Source organism: Falco biarmicus, chromosome 3, assembly GCF_023638135.1.
Source record: "Falco biarmicus isolate bFalBia1 chromosome 3, bFalBia1.pri, whole genome shotgun sequence".
NCBI lineage: Eukaryota > Metazoa > Chordata > Aves > Falconiformes > Falconidae > Falco > Falco biarmicus.
Genome location: NC_079290.1, coordinates 51175575 through 51190165, shown reverse-complemented (window position 1 = coordinate 51190165; position 14591 = coordinate 51175575). Strand labels below are relative to the sequence as shown.

The 14591-nt window shown below is 38.9% G+C and overlaps 1 protein-coding gene across 4 annotated transcripts in view; it reads left to right on the top strand.

The window, feature by feature from the left end:
- SPIDR (scaffold protein involved in DNA repair) overlaps nucleotides 1-14591 on the top strand; it is a 209238-nt gene that overhangs the window by 64486 nt on the left and 130161 nt on the right. For all 4 annotated transcript variants that reach the window (XM_056330864.1, XM_056330863.1, XM_056330865.1 and 1 more), the window contains exon 7: nucleotides 3317-3417. In XM_056330864.1, coding sequence (XP_056186839.1) covers nucleotides 3317-3417 — 101 coding nt within the window. The remainder of the gene's footprint in view (nucleotides 1-3316; nucleotides 3418-14591) is intronic.

Genomic DNA, 14591 nt, shown 5'->3' with positions numbered 1-14591 from the left:
AATACCAAAATAAGCAAAAAGTTTCTTCCCTATGATAGAATCCATAGCAAAAAAAAATTGCTGTTAGTCCCAGTAAACCTAGTTACTACCAAAGACTGAATTTAAAAGCTCATTCGGTATTTAACAGTCCACAGATGTGCAGTTGGGAATAAAATAATAGTAATTTTCACCCTGTAGCTTTTTTCAAAACATGGGGTTGGTTCTTACACTGAAGCTGGCAACTGGTTAATAGCATGCTCTGCTTTGAGTAAGCTCTGTGTAACTCCATTTTATCTTTCATCTGCACAGCCAGGAGTGACTGACTGTATAGTTCAGTGTCTCACAGCACAGAGAGAGGCATTTTTAAGTGTGGGCACCTGTGCTGTATGAGAAGGAACTGGTAGTTTTCAAATGCCGTTGTCATCAAATCTGTTAGAATACGTAACAGAAAGCATGTTTTTCTTTGTTTATGTGTTCAAGCTAAAAAGGGGATTAATCCTCCTAGGTTTTGGGTGGTGGTTAAATGCCTTTGTTTCTACCTTTTAAAGGAAACACACCATAAACTCTCTCTCTTGTCATAGAAATTCCTTTTGTCCATGGCATGTCCTTGAATTTTATTTTCAAATTTCACAATATGAAACAGACATTACAAAAAAAGCATTTCCAATGTCCAGCTGAGAACTTTTCATAAATGCATTCTTGGTTAAATTTTATATTCTGCAACCAAGCAGATGTGGAATATTTTATGATGTTTTCTGTTTAAACTATTTTTAACTGCATTTGGAATGCAAATGGAAGGATGATAATAAGTATCAATAAATTTTAATAGCCCAAAGGGCTGCTAAGGAAAGGCACCGTTTTACTTTTCATGGACCTTTGTGATAACTATTATCCTAATACAGATGACTAGCAAATTAGTAATGAAGTTATAAGAGCCAGTGAGACTCTCACTGGTAGGCGTATCAGGCCTGGAACGGGAATGGTGTATTCCTGTTGTGTGCAATAGCCACGAAACCAGGAACTTGAGTCCTTCATGCTACAGGCTGTTCCTGCCACAGGTGAAACGGTAGTGGGCTTACAGAAGAGTAGGAATTGTTTGACTGGACACAATTGTAGCCCTGATCAGGGAAAGGTGGGGGGAAATGAAGATGTGAACCAGTAATAGCTGCCCTCTTCTGCAGGTACCTTAAGATTTTCTAGCATTATTTGAACTATTTGAACTATTGTTTGAACTAATATTGAATAATATTGATGTATTTGAATATATCAACAGCATATATTGAAAAAAATAAATTTCTTTGACTGTTGTCTGTGGAAGGCGTGGAGTAGGGTTTTAGAACACTCCTGTTGAACAGTTTTCTTTCAGCAAAACAAGTTTTTGAGCTGCTAGCTGTATTGTGTATTGCTATAGTCCAACCACAGAGTTCAGCTGCAGGCTATACACGCAAGACTTAAGTAAGCAAGCTCAAAATGCATTTAACTGCTGCATTTCTAACCCTAGCTGAGCTGGCATCTACCTGTTCCATCATGGCTCATGTAGAGCACACAGCCAAGATGAATTACCAATGCATCTAAGAACAGTTTCCTGGCAAGAAGTCTTGCCCACAAGTGTTGTGGTGCTGTAATTGCTTGAGTGTTCAAGTTTGGGGGAAAACATGGATGAGCAGTGTTACTAGCGGAGTAAGTTATCCTGTATGAAGTTAGGTGCTTGACTGTGCTGCTTTTGGTACCAAAGCTTCCATTGCACTTCTCTGTATTAGTTGCCCCTGTGTCTAAAATGTCCATGTTGAAAGCAGGATTAAACAAGGCTGTTAAGCTTACCTGGAAGTTCACTGGAGCCCAGGACTTCCTAAATATTTGTTTGTTTTCCTCCTTAATATGGCAGGGTTTATATATAGTTTAAGTGTGTGTTCTCTGTTTTGGGCGTTTGGGGAATTTTTCCTCCTCTGAAGAGAGTCTGAGTTTCTCTCTTCCGTGCCTGAAAGGAAGAGAGAAACTCACACCAGCCATAGAAGAGATGCAGTTATGTAAACTACAGAAATTTTATGGATCATTCTGGGTCAAATGTGGCTCTTGTATTTCAGAGTGTTCATTCTGTGATCTTTACTACTAAGGTGCTTAACCATGCCATCTAATAATTCTTGGGATAGTTTGCAAGTATATGCTTGTCCATCAGAAATTCAGCTGAGACCGCTAATGACCTTTCATGTAACCTGTTGACTTGTCTGCAGGTGAAATTGCTTAGTAACTGCTAAAGAGATATTTTTTTTTACATCCTGCCTGAAGTGCTGCTTAGCCTTTTTAGCTCCTTCTTGGTTTCTACAGGTGTGAGTCCTCCCAGTTTCACATTTGTAACGTGAGCTTTACCAATCTATTTTGCTTTTTTTTTCTAAACCAAAATAATCTATTCACATGCGCAAGTAATCATGAGGTGGTTGTATCTTATCTCTGCTGATTCCTAAACCAGTTTAACCCAAGGACACATTTTACCATAGCAGAAGTCTTTATTGATATACTGGATAGTACTTGTTGTGGAAAAACGTACTCTATAAAGAAAGAACAAAGTAGGTTTTTATGCAAATAACTTCTTTGAAGCCAAAGAAAAATGCTCAAATATGCCCATAGTAGTCCAGAGTTCTTTGTAGTAGCCCAAAGACAGCTTCCAACACATTCGTCTTTTTGTTCTTAAAGTGAGAAATTATGTCTTCTGGCTTTGAATCCAGGTGTAGGAATTTCTTTAGTGTTACCTTAAATGTATTTGTACTAGATGCCACTCCTCTGCTCCTTACCTTGGGAATGCTAAATTAATTTCATCTTGGAGAGTGTTCAGACCACTGAAACTGCACACTTGACCCAGCTTGTGAAATGAATCATAGGGTCAAGTATGGGTAAAAGAATATTTTTGTGATCACTCCTTGCCAACAGACAAACAGATCTGTGAGGAAAAGAATCCCGACCTGTTATAACTGGTGGTTACATTGGTTTGTTTTGAATTCGCAATGGTCTGTAGTATCTATCAGGGTATATGTATAAATGCAATGAAAAGTTGGGAACCTTCCGGTACAGTCCTTGTGTTGGAGACAGGACTGAAAATATGAAGGTTTTGGACACCCAGAATATGTTTTATTGTATGTATTGACCCTAAGTGTATGTTCTATTGGGAGTACATCGATTCGAAAATCAAAATTAAGAGAACTACTCTGCAAAATTTAATTTTACCGTATGTTTCTGTCTCTAAGGGTCAAAACATACATATTCCATCTGTTCTATGGCTTGTCACTTGGCAAAACTGAATACCGATTCCTGGCAAAACTGAACATTCCTTTATCCTCTGCAGGGGTGGGCTAGCTGAGAGGTTATGTCGACTGCAGAACAGAGAAAGATCTGCCATTAGCTTTTGGAGGCATCAGTGTATTTCAGATGCTAAAATCCCCTCAGGTAAGAAACATTATACATACACTATTCTGTGAAAGTACATACTTACATGTGTGTATTTATGGCCCACATTGGGGTACAAATGAACTTTATATTATTTGTGGGTTTTGCCTGACTTGAGTTGAATGCTGTCTTGATTGTCTTCTGACCTAATATTGCATTTCAGTGAAATACGATGGTTTATAACATCTCAGTCATCAAAGTCTTTGAACGTTTAGGGGTAAAGGAATTGTTTTAAATAGCATCCATCTGGACTCTTCACAACTCCTTTATTTCCAGCATCACCTAGGGAAATGGTGTTGCCAGCAGGTTGTAGGACAACTCAAGGTTTAATTTATGAGTGTGCATATGGGTTTTTTTGTTCTTGTTTCTTTATAACCACCTTTTCCTCTTTCCATGTTCGTTTTTCTTTGGTTTGAAGTCATGGGTAAGTGCTGAAATTGTTAATGACAGCAAATATGGACAAACCGAATACAACCATGAAATGAGTGTGAAGCATGACTACAGTGGGCACTTAGAGAGAAACGGTGGGAGTTATGCACGTTAGTGACAAATGACTGATAGCACCTTCTTTCAGTAGTAGTTCTTGAGAGGTAATGGTTTCATAGAGCTTAAGTGTAAAGAAATGTTTAGGCTTTTTTGTCAGCTTGTGTGTGTGTGTAGGTTACAAAATTTCAAGCATTTATTCTGTATTAAGCTGACTACTTGTTTCTGAGCACATATTAACTTCCATTTATTTTTCAGTCCTCTGGTCTTAATTTGAAAACATGCAGATCAGGAAGTCTATCACTTGTCTTGAGAGTTTGTCCTTAATTCCACTCCCAAATTTTTAAAAATGAGTTCTCTTCCAAATCTGAGTTTGTCTGGCCTCAGTTCCCCTCTTTAATTTCTTGTAAAGCCTTTCTCCATTAGATTAAAGAACTCTTTAGTATGTGGCATTTTCCCTTTCTGGCACTTGCATTGCAAAATCATGCTGCCTCATAATTTTCATAAACTAAACAGACTGAACTCTTTAAGGCTTTCTAAAGCATTTTTGCCAGTTTTCAAGTGATTTTCATGGCTTTTTATTGCACCCTTTCAAACTTTTCAACATGGTCTTAAGAACAAGCACAGCTACTTTGTATTCCTCCAGTTTTAGTCTCGTCAAAACCATTGGCCAGGTCCAGTTCACTACTCAGCCTCCTGTATGTTCAAGGCCTCTAGTAAGTATATGAGTCTGGTCTGGCTTTGGTCACAGCATGATGCTGGGGACTTCACATTGAATTGATTGTCCGATATGGTTTCATAACATCTGTAGCTGTTTTCTGAGATCCCATTTCCCACCAACTACCATTTATGTTTTGTCTACCTAAACACAGGGAAGTATTTGTACTGTATCCAGGTCTGCTTCATTTGAGTATACCCAGCTAACACTGCAGTTCAGGTCATTGTGTATGTCACTCCTGTCCTCTTTTAGTCACAATTTTTCTTGAATTAATGGTATCCACACAGTTTCTTATATTATTTTTTTAACTTGTCTTTATGTCATTGATAAAACCATTTGATAGCATGAGTGTTTATTTTCAAATCCTGCTGGAACTGCTCTTTACTTGGTTGTGATTCTCCACTGATAAAAAGCTCTAACTGTAATTCACAAAGTTAGTTCTCTGAAATTTTTTTTTGTATTTTTTTTTTGCATTCCACTTAAAGGGTACGTTACTTATAGTGAAAAGGGTTGGTTTTTTGTAAGCAGGCTGTATGATTTTAAGTCATACCCAAACTATTGGCTAAAACTACTCCCACCGTTTCTCACTGGAGCTTTAGAGGGCTTATATTCTGTGGCAAATTGCATACTATGTGTTCAAAATGCCACCCATGCGGAATGGCACGTTATATTTCTGACCTTAATTCTTTACTTATTTTTCCAGTCACTTTGCCTAGATCTGATGTCAAGCTAGCTGATGTCCAGTTATTGTAGGTCACTTTGTTTGCCCTTCCTGAATTGTAGCACAATATCATCATCCTTTCAGTTTTCTGGAATTTCTCCAGTGTTTGAAGACTCACTAGAAAGTAACATCAGGGAACCAGGAATGTCTTTAGCCAACTCTTTTCAGAACTGCTGTGTTGAAAATTATACAGGCACGCTGACTTAAAAGCAGCCAAGCCTTCTGCATGTTTATCCTCCACCTGAGTTACTAATGGATAGGAGGTTACTTTATCACTCTTGTGTGGTATGAGGACATCCTCTAGCTTCTGAAATATGGAACAGAAATTGATATTGAATAGTTCTGTCTTTAAAAGAAAATTAAAATCTGTAGTGTTCTCTACAGTAATGGACTTGTAACATCGCTAATATGCTAATATTCTTTTTGTCCTAGCTTCACAGGTGTCATTACAAAACGCTGTGTTTGACTGCTCACCATTTTGTTAGATTTTAACTCCTAGGCTGAAATATTCCATGCTAAAGTCTGCCTCTGGCTGAATTCCTTTCTTTGATTATTCTTCTTTCAGAAAATGAGTCAGAATTTGTTAGCATTTTATGAGAAAAAGGCTATGGGAAAATACCTTGCTCTGTTAAGTACATTTTAAAAATTCTGATGAGTGTCTTCAAGATGATTTAGTTTTGGCAGAAGATGAACCATTTCTGGGATATCCCTTTTGTCATCGTAGTGAAAATCTACAAGAACTTGGGCAAGTTAGAAGTCTTTTAGACAAACTACTGTTTCATTTACCTTATGAGCATTTGCTAAAATTTCTGAAAGATGCTGAACATGCCATAATTTAGGAATACACTTCAACTTCACAGCCAAAATTTCACTTCCAATTCCCAAACCTTATTCCAAAGCATAAAGATGATAAAATAATCATTAAAATAGCTTTGATAATATTTGGGGGATATTTTTTTATCTGGGAAAGAATTTATTTTTGACAGTTTTGTTCTTTGAATGGCCATACCATTTCATGTCACTGAAACAAAACTGGTGTTTGGTTTGGAAAATGTCAGTTAGAATGGTTGAAATTCTAGTAATGTAACTAGATAACCTTCTAATTGCTTCTAGTCTAGAAATGTGAAGTGTCAGCACAGCAAATGCATACCACTTTAAGCTTTCATCTTTTAAGGTTCATACTAAGGGTGTCTAACTAATCTGAGGTACTTCTGTTTTGCCCCGTAATATTTCTAAACCACATTGTTTCCAGGATTGTTTCTGACTTTGGCTACAAAAGTAGAGGAAAGAACTTCTCAAATGACAAGCTTGAATGAGTTATCAAAGGAGCCTGAAGATTAATGCAGAGGATTGAAGTAACTTAGCTGCTGGGAGAGCTGTTACATCATTTTGGATATCCCATAGACATGCAGACCAGAATTTCATTGCTAAAGCAAAGGGGACCGATTTCAAATGAGATCAGTTTGAAGTCGTCCTTCCATTTGAGATTTAAGGAGAAATGTTTCCAGAAGTGCGGGCCCTTCCCCCCTCGTTAGGCACTTCATGTTACAGAATTTTATGCCTTTGTTTTGCTGTTGTTTACTTTTATGTTGTATCAATGTCCACATTGTCCAAACCCCCCTTGTTTTGGCTTTTTTTTTTTTTTTTTCCTAATTTCTTTCTGTTTGCTCCCCTGACCCCTTTCTGTAAGTAACCATTGTGGTTTGGCTGCCTCTTGGTCACTGGGATGAATCACTACCCCAGAAAAGAGCGCCGCCTTTCAGCACGCACTTTCTGGTTTTTATGCAGTGCGTGGGGGTCTCATTTTTGGCCGACTCATTCTGCAGGGCAGAATAAATCTTTTTGGGTCAAAATTGCATTTGGCAGCCGGTCCCTGTGTTTTACTAAGGATATGTGTTTTTGCAAGTGATTGGTCATTCCACTTCTGTAACCAAGCTAACCATATCAGACAGAGGCCTGAAAGGAGAGAAGACGAAAGCTTGCCCATGCTATGCAGTGTTTGTTGGATGCTTGCTGTGGTTAGTTCTAACGGAGATGGATGTTGGGCTCTTTGCCACAAATCCTGAATTTTTTTTTCTTGACAGGATGTAAGGGAGGCTGAGAGGTGTGCAGTCCCCATAACAGCAAGTCTCTGATCAGTCAAGCTGATGGTTTGAGAGTACTATGTGCAAGGGCTTTCAGACCATTTGCAAGGTTTTTTTCCTGCATGCAGTGCTGCAACTTCCCTGTGAAGTTTCCTGTTTGGGCAAAGAGGAGATCTGGACAGTTGAGAGAGGAAAAAAAACAATCAGCAAAACCCCAAACCTTTTTCCTGTCTACTTGTTATACGGGGATTGCATGATGCAGAAGTAAAAACAGTGCTTTTCTGAGTTACATTCAGGCAACATTCCTGTCTATAGGACAGGACACCAACAATATTTGAAGCAAACTCATATAAATTTCTTCTGTAACTTCAGATATTTTTCTTCCTATACTTTTTATTTTCTATTGGTTTTTTATTTTCCTTCCAGTTATTAAACAGTTTGTTACCTAAAATACATAAGCATATTATTCCTTAGCATTTGTAGTCTGATACAAGATATTTAGTATTTGTTGGCCTGAGATTGAGTTTTGGGATTGGACTAGAATTGAATTTCAGTAATAAACCCAAACTGTTGATGTTTCCTTCCACGCTGCTCCTTCCTCTCAGGGGGAAGTGACCTTCAAGGAGCAACAATTCTTCAGTTTGCTGAGGCAAGTGGAGCACCCACATGAAGGGAGTAGGATGAAGCCCTGGAGATGAGGACAGGGTTTCACACGTAACAACACATTTTCAGGAAGGCAGAAAGACTTGCAGAAGAGGACATAAACAATCACTCCCCCTGCTTTCAGTTTCAGTGACTATTAGGTGATAGGAAGAAAGGATTTTAACAGCTTGAATGCCATGAGACTTGCATAAAAATTTATCTCTATGGATGAAGAAAAGAAGAGTAGTCCTTAACGGTGTTTCTTCTTACCATGCAGAATTCTTCTGCAAGCATGAAAGTCTGAGCTTTGCTAGTTGTTACTTATTTACTTAGTTCTTGATAGATTTTTTTATAACTTAAGATTTAATACTATAAATTACAGACAAAATTTGGCAAGTGGTGAAATTTATGTTTAATTTTTTTTATTTTACTAGTCAACTGTCTGAACTTGTTACAGCATTGGGAAGGAAAAAATCAAATGTAAACTTGTCTTTTTCAAACAAGAATTCTTTGTATTGTTTTGGGTTTTTTTTTTATGAGAAACAATAATGGCATGCACAGTCATTTTAAGTAGCTTACATATGTTCTTATAAAGAATGTATACTGTTTAAAGCACAGCCAAATTCAGCAGCCTTTTTAAAATGCATATAGATGTGGCAAGAAGCCATCATGCCTGCAAGACTTGGTGTGTCTTTGAGAAAAATATTTTTGAATGGCTTCAGAAGTTACCAGCCCGGGAAGAATAACAACATGTATAGATCAGAATAGCAACCAGATGTTTTTGTACAGGCTGTGAAAACATTGGAATCTCTACCTGGTTTTCAACATTGACTTTGGATTGCAAGGGTCTGCTTGGTATCTACCTGCTTGCTGAATTTGTTAGTAACTGCACCTGCAATCTTTTACAGAAGGGAGGAGGAGGAATAATAATGGGATGCCAAGCAAAAGAATGTTTTACTTTTGATTTATGCCTGTATTTTGATATTTTTACTTTTTACACTTGAGATTGAAAGTAAAATTTTATGGCCTGAACTAGAAAATGCAGGCTTGGCTGTTCTTCCACTGCAGATAGTAAATGCTGTCCCAGGAGCATGTCCAGCAACTGCAGTTTTGGAACCCACATTAGACAATTAGAAGTTAAATGATGTTGGGATGAAATAATGCCTGGGAAAAAAATAACTGAGGGAGATAAATTTGGAAGTGTGTTGCTGGTTTGCTTTATTAAACAAGGCATAAATTGGGGTTTTCTTTACTTCATACTTCCATAAGGTGTATCTGATCCACCCATCCGAACCAAAAGAAGAAATTTACTTTCATTCTTAGTGCAATAGGTGCTATTCCCAACATTAATGGTCCATTGTACTTTCAGCGAGAAATAGTATTTTATAAAGGCTTTTAGCTAGGATTAGTAGAAATTTGACTTGGGTCAGACCTGGGTAACACCTGTATTTCTTGTAGTTCATATTTCTAAAGAACTTGCCAGTTAAGTATGATTTAACTTTTCAGCCATGTTGTTTAGAAAAGTCAACTATGTCTGGTACAGCACAAATTTGCTTCTAAACTGCAGTTTGTAGATATGATTTGTTTGATAGCTTTTTGACAAAAGTAATAGTAATTTGTTTTTCTTATAAGGGAGAAAGACAGATGCTTTTAATTCAGATATCATTAAGATCAAGAATTGTGCATTTTGACTGTTTAGCTGGCAAGAACAAATACAGGTTGTCCTGACTGCCTTTGCATGAAACAAGTATTTGTTAGCAGTTTTTCAAATATTAATGTGACTTCAAGCAGTCTCATCTTCTTCCCAATCCCTCGGGTTTTCTTGTTTGTCTTGTTTTTCAGAAAGCTCTACTTGCATGAGTATTGTTTTTTTTTAGCGATTTAAAAGGAAGGTGTTGAAGGACTGTTTCTTTTACCTTTTGCCCTGCTTGCTTGGTTTCTTTTATCCATGTGACTTATGGGGTAGGTCTTGTGGCTGAGAAGTTTCTCTGTTATTTTGTCATTCTTGCTTTGCATGATAGTGCACATGTATTTAGTGATAGGTAGGTGCCTGTCCTTTATTACTAGAGGCTTTTTACTATCACAATAATAATAATTTCTACTATTCTCTTCTTCATGCTAGCGTATGAAGGTTTTTTGTTTGTTTGTTTGTTTCTTTCTTTCTTTCTTTCCAGAATGGTCAGTGGGGCAGAGCTGTACACTGCTTAGCATTTTACTAAACTCCAGTTTTCTTCTGTGTTTGTAAGATCTGTTCTGTGTGTTTGTAGTTCACTGTTTTCTGCACTGTTACTGTGGCCTTTATGGAAATTTATTTCTACTGTGTGTCATGTATGATTGTTATATTCAGATGGGCACATCAAGTCCTTCAGCCCTGTGGGTGAGATGCATTCCCTCAACACTGCAAGATTTTTAAATCCTTATGGAAGAATGGAAGATTGAAAAATTCAGGAGTACCCACCATCACAGAGTCAGCCTGCGTTTGGCTTGCTCGTGTTGATGTGCTGGTGGTGTTACTGTTGTTACTTCTGCTGAGCTGATCTGCGTGGAGGTGCCCTGGCTGTCCCAGCTAACACATTCAAATCATGCAGAATGTGGTAAATTACCTTCTGTCCCAGCTTCCTCTGCAGGACCTGGGAGATGTTGCATACCCCAGGTTGTTGTCCTAAAGCACTTTTCCTCACCCTGTAGGTCTTGTAGGGCCTCCTTTGCTGCTAGAGTTCTATCAGCTGTCAAAAGAGAGTTTGTTCCCTTTGAGAGCTTTCCGTTCAAGGCTACAGGTGTTCTTCTGTATCATTTGAACAGTAACACTTCAGCAAAATTCACTCAAGTGAGGTGAAACTGCATGTAGTCTTACTGATGTTAACATCTGATGCAGTTCCCATACAGCAGGTCCTATGGATCCTCTCCCTGCCATGTGTTCAGCTTCCTGTGACAGTGTAGCAAGAAAAACATAAAATGTGCAGTCCCCAAAAGAGCATAATTTCTATGTTTTTCTCCTCATTTGTCTTCATTATTGGTAGTTATGGAGTTATTAAAATGAAGTTTAGACTTGTATGTCAGGCACTGAAGTCAGAATGTCTGAACTTTTTTTTTTTTTAATTCTCCTCCTCAATGTTTTTCCTTTTATTCTTTCCAAACTGCTTTTTGGTTGTTAAAGAGTCAAAGGAGAATGGCTTTCTTCTTAGACTCCCTCCTAGTCTGCCCTTGGCATGACCAGTGCATCATCATCTGTGACCATGTACATTTGGTGTTGATGTGGCTTAAATATATGCATCTGCTGTGAAGCCACTTTATTAGGTCTGAAGATTAAGGTCATTCCCTCTGCCAGAGATGTAGAGTCATGTTGAAGTTTTCCAAAGGCTCAAGATCTCAGGGTCCATGATCTCCAAAGGAACAGGGAATTATTTTTTTTTCTTATTTAACCCTCCTGGAATTCAGGGTAATGCAGAACATCTGCAAAGTACTGCATCAAAACATGTTTTGATGACATGGTATATGACTGAAGGGCAGCATCACCCTATGTACTGAAATAATAAACAGAAATGAAAGGAACTAACTGGGGAAACTGATGCATTCAGCATGAAATTTGTTTGTTCATCTCCACGCACTTGAAATATGTTCATGGATTAATTGAGCTACTTCACGTCTGGATTGCAAACTGGAGTGAGACACCAACATCCTAGAGGTCAATTGGAATTAAATAATTGACTATGGATGTAAGAACAGATCTCCTAGGTGATCAAACAAAAAATTACTCTAGCCTAAGATCCTGTTTCTGGCAGTGACAAGAGCTACCTAAATGCCTAGGAAAACCTGTAACAGGGCTAACACTTGATATTTCCCCAAAGTATTCTTCCGATGATCTCCTAAAGATCTCTAACTTAGGGACTTTCTGAACCAAAACTAACGTCTGTGGTTTTAGTAATTCTAAATAATTTTCTTTCTCCTACCATGAAGCTACTTGTTGCTTTTCTGAACCCATGTACATAACATAGACTTGTTTTGATCACACAATTGTGAAGCATCAGGCTTTTCTGGAAATTATTCCCAAGGTCTTTGCCAGGTTCATTCTGTTACTACTGTTGCCAAAAAGACCTTTCCCTGTGATTTCAAAGGTTCTCCTAACAGTAGCAATGAGAGGCTAATGTCCCACTTGCCTAGGTTTGGATCGGGATTTTTTCATCTGTGTCTGAGGAGCTTGAAGATGTGGCTCCAGCATGTGCTGGTGGGGTGGTGCTGAATCTGCCTGGCCGACCCCTCATGGCAGGGCTGCTGGATGGTTTTTGTTAGACCTTCTTGTTTCTTGGCTGGGAGGGAGGTTCTTGTCAATCATAGAGAAGCTTCACCAGAAATACTTCCCTGCTTAAATGGCTTCCTCCTCCCACCAGTCAGTTGCTCCTGCTGGTTTCACTCATTCTGGACCACTTGTGAGGTCTAGAGGAATTAATTTGTTTGATCACGGTCCATCTAGCAATGATTTCTGTCTGTTGCCTTCCAGTGGGCGGCACTTACTGCAGCAGTGTTCTGCAACGGGCTGATGTGACCTCTAAGGGTGGAAACTAACCCAGCTCATCAGTGGTACCTGATTTTCCTTGTACTCCAGCCCTTCTGTGGCCAACATTTTGAATCACTAGTAGCCAGCATGTTGCTGCGTGTCTTTGTGAAAGTTTTTTTTTTTTTTTCTTATGGAAAATTCTGTTAGAAGTGACGGAGCCTTACAGGCCCTGTTGGCTGATTTCCCCTCCTTTTAAATGGTGCTCTTTAAAGGAGGCACGTTGTACATTCCAAATACCTCTTCAAAATTCACACTCAACCAGATTTATCAGCGCCTTTCTATCTCTCTTTGTGGCACCTCAAGTGTTGCGTATCAGGGATTGAATTTATACTTCATGTCCCTGGGATGAATAAGCTCTCTGTTTATATTCATGGGGCCAGATCTTTCAAATGATCCTTGAGCCTGTGTCAGTGCATGTTTTCTCTGACTTCCCAGCTGACTGTGAAGGCTGCAGAGAGGTGCCAGAAGGGGCAGCTGTCTGTGCTAGGCTGTCTTCCAGGACTGCTGAGCTGCAGCAGCCCTCTTGTCACCAGGAGCTCACAGTGCCCAAGGCTTTCCTGAGAAATGCACCTATGTCTGATGCTGATCAGGCAGCAATTTGGGTTTCAATCTTTATCTCCCTCAAGCATTGCGCCGTTGCCAGAGTGCAACAGAGGCATCTGGCACCAAAGAGCTGCTTTCTTAAGCAGTCCTCAAATTGCTGCTTGAATGGAAGATTTCTAAACACATCCAGGCAGCTGTATGCTCACTCTCTGTGTGTGTATGTGGGCTTGTCTTTCAACGGGGGAAGAAAGGTTACCTTCAAGCAAACAAGCTGAAGCTTTTTTAAATGAGCATTCCATAGGTACCTGCAGTTCTTACTCTTTCTCAAGGTCCCTCCAATGTATAGCATTATGCCTACAGTTGGCAGTTGAAAGTTAACACTAGGTATGCTCTGACCTATGTTTTCATTGCTGTAGCATGTGTCTATCCATTGCGGACACTAAGGCTCAAAAAAGATGAGAGTCTGGCCAGGAGTTGCAGAACATGTGTATGCTTATGGAATCAAATGTGCCTGTGGACCACGCACCTTGAACAGCTGTATCTCTGTTCGGTAACCTCATCTTGCCTGTCCTTCCTGTGTGCTGAAGGAGCTTCTTAAAGACAGTCCAGCCTGAGCACCTTAAGGGAAAAAAGAAGTAACTAGATAGTGCTTGAAACTGGCTTAATCCAGCTTGGTTGGGCTGCTACTGAAAAGAACCATCATCTCTCAGTCCCTTCCTGCCCCACATGCCCCCTTTCCATTTACTTGATCCTTCCTCTCCCTAATACCTGCTCGTGTGCTTTGGTGGCTTTGCAATTAGCTGGATTAGCTCATTGATTTTGTTAAAAACTAATCCTGAAGAAAGAAATCCTTAAGTGCTTTAGACAGCAGAATGGGAAATGAAGGAATATGCAGTGTAGGAACGGGCAGGATTGCAGCACAGTTATTGCTTGCACCTTTTTGAATACATGTTATTTTAAGATATTCTTCCTTGGTTTAAGATTACTAGGTATTGCCAGGAAACCTGTGCATCTGTGAATTTTAATTTCTTGGGCTGTAATTTTGCTTTGCAAGTGAAATTACATGAATGAGGATTTCACCAAGGAAGTAAGAACTTCTGTGAATTATCCAAGGGTGAAAGAGAACACTGCAAAATGTTACAGTAAGCTTTTCATGCAGATGAACAAACAAGTAAAATTCTCTGGAAACTGTAGAAATTGCAGTGATCCAGCCTATCTCCTCGCCCACAAATTATCCCTTAAATGTGCAGCCACATATATTTGATTTATTTTTGATTGACTTAACAATACAAGAGCCAAATGAATTAAAAATGAAGCTACTTTCTGAACCTCAGTGTTTCATCACATGCCAGGAATCCAAAGTGCTTTGCCATGCTGTTTGAGAGAGCATTCTATCATCATCAGTAATAATTTCTGAGTAATTACATT